The 11,191-nt window shown below is 41.8% G+C and overlaps 1 protein-coding gene across 1 annotated transcript; it reads left to right on the top strand.

The window, feature by feature from the left end:
- Positions 1 to 4,337: 4,337 nt before the first annotated feature.
- On the top strand, positions 4,338 to 10,241 carry LOC124132857 (beta-porphyranase A-like). Its single transcript, XM_046497000.2, has 4 exons — positions 4,338 to 4,643; positions 5,710 to 5,845; positions 6,947 to 7,643; positions 9,057 to 10,241. The coding sequence occupies exons 1-4, from the start codon at positions 4,419 to 4,421 to the stop codon at positions 9,820 to 9,822; spliced, it is 1,824 nt and encodes a 607-aa protein (XP_046352956.1). The 5' UTR covers positions 4,338 to 4,418; the 3' UTR covers positions 9,823 to 10,241.
- The last annotated feature ends 950 nt before the right edge of the window (positions 10,242 to 11,191 follow it).

Below are 11,191 nucleotides of genomic sequence, written 5' to 3'. Positions count from 1 at the left end.
CTCGTCCATCCCACCTAACTGGCTTGCACGTACACAATGTATTACTTCACATGTCTCGTCCATCTCATCTAACTGGCTTGTATGTATACAATGTATGACTTCACATGTCTCGTCCGTCTAACCTAACTGGCTGGCACGTACACAATGTATTACTTCACATGTCTCGTCCATCTCACCTAACTGGCTTGTATGTATACAATGTATTATTTCACATGTCTCGTCCATCCCACCTAACTGGCTTGCACGTACACAATGTATTACTTCACATGTCTCGTCCGTCTCACCTAACTGGCTGGCACGTACACAATGTATTACTTCACATGTCTCGTCCATCTCACCTAACTGGCTTGTATGTATACAATGTATTATTTCACATGTCTCGTCCATCTCACCTAACTGGCTTGTATGTAAACAATGTATTATTTCACATGTCTCGTCCATCTCATCTAACTGGCTTGTATGTATACAATGTATGACTTCACATGTCTCGTCCATCTCACCTAACTGGCTTGTATGTAAACAATGTATTATTTCACATGTCTCGTCCATCTCATCTAACTGGCTTGTATGTATACAATGTATTACTTCACATGTCTCGTCCATCTCATCTAACTGGCTTGTATGTAAACAATGTATTACTTCACATGTCTCGTCCATCTCATCTAACTGGCTTGTATGTATACAATGTATTACTTCACATGTCTCGTCCATCTCATCTAACTGGCTTGCATGTATACAATGTACTACTTCACATGTCTCGTCCATCTCACTTAACTGGCTGGCACGTACACAATGCATTACTTCACATGTCTCGTTATTCATCATATCGCACCTTCTATTAGCGTCTTTTTATCTGACCGTCCTCCTTTCATTTCCCCAGTGTGTATCTTACTGTCAGTTAATTCGTTCCATTCCGACAATAACTTACTGTATCGTGTTCTATGTCATTACCAACTCTCTAATCTCATATTCTCTCGTGGAGATTATAGTGTCACGTCAAACGTTTATATGATTATTAACACAATGTCTTAATGAGCTATTGGCCTTTACAGTCCTGTCATGTTATCCCAGTGCAGCAACTTTCATGTCATAAATTATTCGTTATCCTTCTAATGGCAGTAGCAATTCAGATAATGTTATTTTATATTGCATACTGACACCGAGTCACGCCGCCTTCACAAGGGACACGGTATAATAAGGGGTAATAGGAGTAAGATAATAACCATGGCGACATATTAGGTATGTGTGTGTGTGTGTGTGTGTGTGTGTGTGTGTGTGTGTGTGTGTGTGTGTGTGTGTGTGTGTGTGTGTGTGTGTGTGTGTGTGTGTGTGTGTGTGTGTGTGTGTGTGTGTGTGTGTGTGTGTGTGTGTGTGTGTGTGTGCTACTACTACTCCGGACTGATGTGTGTGTGTCTGCTACTACTACTCCGGACTGATGCCGGTTTATAGTGCTAGCTCACTGACATACCATGCCGCAGTTTAACATGAATACTCCACTCAGACAAAGTATACTGACTCCGAGCCGAACAGTCCTTGTTTTAGCCCCTTAATGCCGAGCGCCAGACAGGGTAACAACAAATACCATCTTTTAACGTCTTTTGGTATGACGCGGCCGGGGATCTAACCCCGGACCTTCCCCTCTCCGGGCGGACGCTCTACCACTAGACCATGGAGGCGGTCTGCATTTTATGGAATGCAGCAAGGGACATTCTCGCGATCTCGCCCTTTGGTAAACAGACAAAGGTGCAGAGAACTCAAATCGCCAGAGTGCGTCCGTCCGTTGCAGCCTTACATAGTTTCGGGCTTTCCATACCAGACTCCCTATATAATATACAAATTGTAAGTCATGGAATACATGTCAAATCGTAATGAATGAGTGAAAAAGTAAGAATTTGCGACTCTTTCAGCAATAATTATGGTATGACACAATTGAATGTTCACACAAGCACTTTCAATTTCATGGCAAACAACAACAATGTTTATCATTAAACATATTATATTATTTTTTCAAACCATTGAGAAAATGGGTCGTTGTTCGTGCTGTGATTTCTGTTTAAGGAAAAAGTAGATTTGCTATTGCTTTCATTTTAATTACATAAAAGAGAATATCTGCCAATAGTCCAAATCTGCTTAAATAAACTACGTATTGCATATCGCAAGAGCTGGAGATTTTATCGGAACAAATAAATTGTATTTCATAAAAAGCCCAAACAAAGAAATTGTCTGCCACAAACAATACATTGTTGCAAGAAATCTTGTCTCCTTTCAAAATCCCAATGAACATCAAGCCTATATCAACCTGAGACATCATGAAGGTTTGGCGGTGGATCGGTTTTGGCGTGGGTTGGCATCACTATGAACCATCTCCATCTTGTGCAAGGAAGGGTCACTGGACAGTTTTATCTGGACAACATACTGACACTTTGTTGTCCCGTTTGCAAGGCGTGTGGGTCGACCCGTACTTACCGTGCACGAATCGCCAATGCTCACCTCAAGCAGAGCACAATCTACAGAATGCGATGGCCAGTAATGAGACCAGGCCTTTCTCCCATTGAACACGTCTCGGTTATAATAGTGAGACGTGTGCGTCAACGTCATAGGTCGCAGACCACGTTGCCTGAACCTGGCCAGGCGCTGCAAGAGGAATTGCACAGACTCTCTCAATTCGCCATTGGGAGGCCCATCCGTAGTATTCCTAGTCGTGTGAATGAATGTTTTGACAAGTAGTGGCGGTGCACACTACTGATCCAAAAAAGTCAACTTTGTAATTCCCCATCTTACCCCTATCGTCCTACAAGATCGATGACGGTCATAACTTCTCATACAAATTTTGGAAATAATCCCCCACTTTTTTATTAAAGTATAGTTGCAATTTTATGTTTGGATATCAGCGATGAAACTTACTATACATGCCACTGTGTCTTTCTTGATACCTTCGTGCTCCTGTAGCCGTGGCTCTGAAGTAAATGGTTTTACGCAGAACACATGCGAATGGAAAGCTGATGTCAAAACAGAACCAGTAACAGAAACGCAACCAAAAACATGAAATTCACTGGACGTAGACAAACAGACTGAGAAGACAAATGGAAGTTCCTTTAGAGCAGGACTTTTCATAGGAATGGAAGTATTTCAGAAGACATCGACAGGACATCAAAGTGTTAAGGGAGATTCAAGAAGGGATACTGTTTAGACAATGTTTCCAAATCTGGACTCAGGTCGGAAGGGTCATACAAATGGCAATGATGTTCAGGCGAGGTATGTAAATGTTACAAATGTTATATTTGGGATAACACTTTCTTCGTAAAGTACAGATTCTCTTACTTTTTTGGGGTTGAGTCCCGTCCGGGATTCGGACCCACTCTTGCCAGAGTGAGGCACCTAATCGCCAGCACACAAAGTCAGCGATCTAGCCCACTCAGCCACCGAGGCTTCCACAAAAATGAAAGCCTTTCCCATGGCCGAAAGCTATGAATACACAATGCCATTTAGAAGCCTCGGTGATTTCTATCGTAAACACAGAAAACAGGTGTGCAAATGCAATGACAAGTCTAGGTATGACTATTTTATATGGTCACGTGTCTCATATAACACTGTCGTTTAACTTCGTGACGTCTTCGTCTGTGATAAGACCATTAGGTAATCAGACTCTCGGTTCCTCGTACTTGCCATAAGAGGCGTCTAAAATGGGGATTTGGTAGTAAGTGCCTTGTCTGAGTGTGTCATCGCACCCGACGGCGTTGATCGTTGCTCGTGCTTGCAGTCAGAATTCCGTCTGATCTGAATACAAGAAAGTGTTTCTGTCTACACAAGAGTCTGTTGTCATAAATCCAGAACTGGCCGTTTACCCCGTAGCACCCAATGAAGTAACCCCATTCGACGAACTTACACGCATTTAGTTATTCTTAGATAAGTACCGTCATTACATGCAGACTAAATAATAAGCACAGGTGTGCCACGTGCATGTACTTATCGGGCACTATCAGCCAGTCACAAAGTAGAACTATAGATAACGCTTTTTTACTTCGAAACAGATGTCAGTACAGAGGGAAATGAAAGTAAACTATTGGCATCACATATGAATCTCTGTCAGGAGGAATGACTCCAGGCGTTCATAAAAATATAAGTCTTTGTAAGTATCGGACACCAATTGTACGTGCAAGAAATATATAGTTCTGGTTATCTGGAATCCGGATGATGACATTCGTATGTGTTGACTAGTCCCTATCGTGACGACTACCATATGTTCCCGTTTTTTTTCAGGTGAACAATTGACTTGCCTTGGTATAATAAGATAAGACCAAATATTTGATGTTGATAATATTCCACACACCATGCGTTGGGAGAGGTAGGACTTAACTTATCTATGGCATGGCATATAATGTGTCATACGATTAGCACATTTCATAAGTATTCACGTCATGTTGATGTGTCTGGTGTTGCTGCTGATGGTTGGCACGGTAGGCAGTGCTATTCCTGTCACCATCTATCCCCAGTTCTACTCCCAGGCAGGCAAGGTGAACTTTGAGACTGGCCGCTGGGGAAGCCACAACGGCATGGACAACGATAGATACATTCAGCCCAACATTGTTATTGGATCTCATAGTGGGAGATGGATAAGCCCGGACAAAGCCTTGTTTGGGAAGGTACATATTGTTGTCATGAGCACCTTTTTGTGTGAGGGGGCACTATCTGTCAAGTAAGGCGCTGCAATTCGCAGTGCAGAGTTACGTCTCTTTGGCGTGCCAGATCGTGGGTTTGCCCTAAAAATGATTCTAGGTTTTTTCAAAGCGGTAAATATCTAAGATCACATCGGGCTTTACTGCCATGGAGCCGACGTGCCGTGATCAAACTGAAATACTGTTAAAAGTGTAGTTTAAATCAAACTTTGTGTGTGGTAGTTACTGACATATATTATTACCCATTAACATTTGTATATGTGATTGGAACTGAGGTGAAATGTGTGTGTGTGTGTGTGTGTGTGTGTGTGTGTGTGTGTGTGTGTGTGTGTGTGTGTGTGTGTGTGTGTGTGTGTGTGTGTGTGTGTGTGTGTGTGTGTGTGTGTGTGTGTGTGTGTGTGTGTCTTTTTCCTTCAATATATCTGTATGTGATATTGATATAAGAATATTTGACATATAATATATTTGGTCGGTGCATCACAATGCATTGGTAAACACAATACAAAATACTGATTGATTGAACGTTGTTTTTCGCCGCGGTCAGCAATATTGCAGCGGTCTGTAAATAATAGAATCTGGAACAGGTAAACCAGTGACTGATAGCATGAGCAATGCTGAACACATTGTGAACACCCGATCCTCATTTAAGTCGGCTGTTACTACAAGCTTCAGGTGCTGAGATCAGAGCCATGGCCACATAGACTGGAACCTTACGATGCCAAGAATGTTATTTTCATGAGAGTTTTGTTACAGAAAGATTCTATTTTTTATTATTTTAGCTTCGAATCACATTTTCTTAAACCCTGATCATGCTTCTTGGTCTGTAAGCACAATAGCTATTTACTCTTTCCTTTCACTCTCAGCTGTTACGCTTTGATATAAGTGACAAACCTCACTAATTCACTATATTAGTTGCGTTTCAAATCGCTGCTGTTCCAATTACATTTGCTGTCATTTTACATTGGACTGAGGCCTTATTGCTGAAATACAATGATTGAAGAATTGAATTTACTCACGTCCTTTCATCGTCCAGGTCCCAGAGGATCCTCATCGCCATGGTTACCCTGACCCAACACATTTTTGGAACCAAAGGGATGCCATATCCAACAAGTACAGCCACAACATCAAGGGTTATGGCCGTAACCCTAACGGAGTCATTGTATTCAATGGTGAGAAGTATGGCTATAGATGACCCAATGCAGACATAGATCAGAGCAGAGCTCTGAATCTTGTTTTATTATTAAATCAGTTTCGTCAATATATTTCTACGTCAAAATAATGTTACAGCTACAGAACTCCCCCCTTTATTTACTATCCTTTGTAAGGTTGGTTGAAAATGGTTCGTAATACGCACATTTCCATTTCAAAATTATTGTTTGAAGTTTCAAGTAATGAATTTACGACACCATGTCCAGCAGTTGCACTGATATCAGACAGACAGACAGGTTTATTTGAATTAAAGGCCACTTGACCTTAAGTACAAAACTTTTTACATCATAATTTGAGTTACCCCGTGAAGATATACAGACTCAAATTAACAATGTTAAGTATCTGGGACAGATGAAAGTTGACGATGTATTTTTTGTTGACTAAATTATACTTACTCTTTCTCCAGTACTTTGGCCTATTCCGTGCATTTTAGTCGTAACTATTTACTTACTGTTGTTATTGTTGTTGATGATGCTGATGAACCAAAATGTAAAGTATGTATTGCAAAAAAGCATTTGAACATGTGCGGTAAATCTCTCTATCAAGGCTTTTCCTAAGATATTTCAATAGTTGGCAAAAGCGTGTCCTTATCGTAACTCATCCTTCAGTTATCCTGAAAATCCTTCACGAGTAATCGTCGTCTGGTCCACTTGTTATATAACGGATCTGGGAATATACTCTACTGACCTGGGTAATAATGTCAGCATGCATCCCCGTGGTGTGTCGTCTTTCCTTCTAGGAATGGCCTATTTTATATTTATATGAGTTATACTTTCACATCACCATAAACAGAGTAATCACATACATATACAATGATATGTGCATCTTTGTCAACATAATAGTAACAAATTCCTGTACAAAGCCAAATTCGCAAGATGTGGCTAAACCACAAAGCTCTAAATGGGTAGACATGATCATTGATTTGTCAGTACCCCACTCTTTCAACATATAGGTAGGCATCTAGGATCCCTTCAGACGCCCTGAAGAAACTGAAACACTAGACTTGGCCAAAGCAGCTTCCAGTCAAACTCACTCACTCTGACTTGATATTTCTATCAAAGGTTTGTTTTGGCCCGACTGGATGACGAAAACAACATACGGTGGCAAGTTCCCTAAGAACATGGACGCTGCTGCAGAGTTCGTGCTTCTGTTTTTGGAAGCGGTGAACGGGTCCGCTGGAAGCATCCCACCAATAGTAGAGGTCTACAACGAGCCTGGCGCGGACTACAAATACCTCAAATGGGACACAGTCGTCGCCTACCATCAAGTCGTCGCCAAGAAGCTCAAAGCCAAGTTCCCGACTCTCCGAGTCGGAGGTCCGACCAACACAGGGACAGTCTCCCACTCTGACAGGGAGGACTTTAGTGTGTGGAAACGTCTGGCCGACTTCATGAACATGTCCGTCACGGACATGGACTTCTTCTCCTTCCATGACTACAGCCACCTCAAGGTTGCCGGCGATGGATACACCTTTTACGGCAGCAGCCCAGCCAGGCTTGGAGCATTCATAGACTTGGTGGAGAATTATGCACACGTTAAAAACGGGAGAAATGTACCGTTAGTCATCAGTGAGTTTGGTCTTACGTTGATCATTGGTTTAAATGACCAGAAACCAAGCACCTTTGCTGACTGGGCGTACGTCTACCAGCACAATGCTCATATGTTCACCTACCTGAGCTACAGGGACGTTATTGACACGGTTGTTGCATTCCTAATATCCTACACGGACTTAAAGGGACAAGCAAGCATCACGTACAGGTAGGTGAATATTTTCGATGGTCACTCTACACAGCTATGGTTATATTATTATATGATGTTACTTATAAGGAGGCTGGAAAAATTATGTGTAATCAAATCTCGATGTATGCACATTTGCATTTTAGGTTTCTCAATACTGTTTTGGTCAGCTCATAACGTCACAAATTGATTATATGACGTCATCTGAATAGTAGGTTGCCTTCGTTGAAGTTTCTCTGTAGGGTTGATATTTCATCATTCATCGTTTTTCTTCATTTTCTTTCTTAAAATGGCGAAGTCTAATATTTAGAGAAATCTACTGGAAACTCGGAACTCCGGGATTATCTGTCCCTCGTGAAGGAATGCTGTAAGGACCTGGCCGTGGCGCGGGTTTTACATCTCTCATTCTCTGGGGACATATAACCTGTAATTTCTCTTAGTTCGTCGGTTGTTGGGTAGAGCCGATGCAAGAAGGTTCCAATGTACCGTGATAATGCTCATACTACCACCACTGACGTTCTCACCAAAGTGGTAACATCATCATCTTCCCGAGGCAAGGGAGTTAACTGACTATAAAAAGTCCAGTTTCCACCCTTGCCGAACTAGGCTGACATTATGGAGTTATATTTTGGCTGGACTAACGAGTCTTTGCATTGCCCAATCAAAATGGCGTAACGACATCGACATCCGGTTCGTAAACTGCCGTGCAGATTGCAGGATTGTTTTTAATCAAGATGTTTGCGTGATTTGATGCACTTCACGAATTCAGCCCCGTTTTATTACAATGTAGATCGGGATTATCGATCAGATTGTGTTGACTGGGCGCCACCATTTTGTTTGAAGCAAATGCAGTTATATGAGAGGTGGCATCTGATTGGTCAATAGAAGGAACATAAAATGTAACGTAATTCGTAATAGCCCCTGGTGGTGCTACGATCTAACCCAGAAATTCCGGCCCCGTTCGGAAAGGGTGCAAACTGGACATTTACAGTCAGTTAACTCCCTGGAATCGGGAAGATTTAACATCAAAGACATGTATTACTTCGGAATTTCTTCCAACAACAATTTGACATGTGATATATGTGAATTATTGTTTAACCCCAACACATTCTCTCACTCCATCAATTACATCTTTTCCTTTGACATTCTGAGGGAATAACTTCATTTTATCATTTCTTATTTCGAGTGACCATCTATTGAGTATAAAATACAATTATATACTTCAAGCACACTATTCTTTTAATGCATTGACAAAAATGATTATTAAGTATGTAGGTGTGGTGTCGCCACGCCAAGCCTAACCTAGGTAGTGCTAAATATGCACATAATATGCATGCAATCGTCAGTTGGAAACACTTAATAATGTGACATTGAATATCAGAATAGTTTTAATGCAAGATGCATACGATCTTGATGTGAATTTTCTTATTCCAGCCTGTTTGAGAGAAATGGCACTGAGAGAACAGTTTCTGATGCCTTCAAGTTTTGGAAGTATTTTCATGACAACCTGAAGTTCCTGAGAGTTGATGACGCCTATGACGGCAATGAGAAGACGATAGCCTCACACGCTCTCGCCAACGTTGCAACCCAGGAGGTGACAGTGCTCCTCCACAACTACAAGAAGGTACAGGCTACAGTCAACCTCACCTTCCCTAACAACTGGCTTAAACCATCCTCTGCCACTTCAACCTGCTTCTATCGGAACCATCACAACAACGTATCGGTATTTCAACCGAACAAAACCGTCCGCATCAACCACAATCAGGTCCTTCTGGAACCGGAGTCAAGCTGCTTCTACAGCCTCAAATCAGGTCATAGTTTCGCGCATGCGCAGACTATAAATGAAGTTAAGTATTACGGGGTAGCCGTGGTCGTGCCCATCCAAAACAACGCCGTGAACACACAGGTTGGCATTCCTTTCCTTGGCACCATCAAAATGGCGCGTCTCAGAGTTGCTGTTAGTCTGAAGGATCGGTCTTCCTCAACTAAACCTCACACCGTTTCCATAAACGGACATGTTCTGACGTCATTCATGTTCCTGTCCGACGCTGCGAGTCAAGGTTTTGAACCGACTCTGTGGGAGGTGTACGAGTATAACGTCCCTGTCGCTGCTTTAAAACAACATCACAATACCGTTGTTTTTACTTTTGGCCATGTCGCCGGATATGTGTCAAGCGTCGCAATCATAGTCGGGCGTTAAAACGTGTATATACTCAAACACAAAAGTAACTGTGATCACTGTGAACACTTTCTTGGAAAATGTTAAGTCTACTGGGCCGTATAGGCTTTATAGACATTAGCAATTGTTTATAGTTGAATATAACAATATCAAAATTCTCAAATCGAATGCTACCAGCGAGTTGGAATCGACAAATGCTTGAGGCATGGCTTTTTCTGTGACTACGGTATCCAAGCCTTAAACATCCCTCAAGCTATCCTAGTCTATCCTGACATTTTGATTGTACAAACAAACATGATCAATCTGTAACACCCCATATTGCACGTCATAATAATTCTTATTTGGGTTCAGTTATCACACTGACGTTTTGTGTTTGAGTAAACATTAGGAATGTTGAATCGCTGGAAAAATCCGCCAAATAAAAGGGATTCGTCGCATCATGGGTCTTTTTGTTTAACGTGATAACATATGCAAAACTTCAAGTCAGCAGCAGCTATATCCAATGATTAACATGTAGTATTCTTCGTGTGACTGGCTACCACTACCGCAGTGAGAGACATCCATAGCTGAACCCGAGCAGGGACGTGCAACACATTCGGCCATCTCATTTAAGTTCAGTGACATCAAACACAACACACGTCCTTGGTAAATAATGTTAACAGTTTATCAGTATACATATTCCATGTCTTTATCACCTGACATGTCTAAATCAAGCCGAGTATCTAAAGGCTTCATAGGGGTACGTCAAGGGGTTAAAATATTAATTTTTCGTCACGTTCTGTTGTGATCCCTTGGATTACATGTGCCAATACCAAGGGAAGTGCAGAACACACTCAACGCGGACGCATTATACCCCCACAAAGTAATCCTTTATATTGATTCAACGAACTTATTGACCATACCAGCAATATAATTCAGCGAGAGTGTATTCTACTGTGAGTGATATAAGCAGCTTACACAACACAATCAACATGTGTGCCAGCTGTGGATTTGGCAGTTGATGACAGAACCAATCTTGGCTTAAGAGAAGTATATATATATAGGTTAAAAGAGTGAGTTGTTTCTTTCAAGTTACGACAGGCATATTTGTATTGGCTTGCTTCAAAAACTCTCAAGTCGAGATAATGTGGAATCTTAGACTGCGGTGTACACGGGGGGGAGGGGGGGTCACTCTTAATCTTCTCGGAAGTTCTCGTAATATATGCAATTTGGCGACACTTGTGTTTGGAATAGGTAGGCCAGAATCGATTGGCACTCTTTATACAAAGCTTCACAATAAGTGGCACTCGAGCATACATAGCCATGCGCATATACACTGAACTCAAACGCATGCATGCAACCACCCCAACACACCCCACATCCCGGCACACACACACACACACACACACAC

Source organism: Haliotis rufescens, unplaced genomic scaffold (assembly GCF_023055435.1).
Source record: "Haliotis rufescens isolate VD_foot unplaced genomic scaffold, xgHalRufe1.0.p SCAF_11, whole genome shotgun sequence".
Taxonomy (NCBI): domain Eukaryota; kingdom Metazoa; phylum Mollusca; class Gastropoda; order Lepetellida; family Haliotidae; genus Haliotis; species Haliotis rufescens.
The sequence above is the reverse complement of the archived record's forward strand: the minus strand, read 5'-3'. Positions and strand labels throughout refer to the sequence as shown.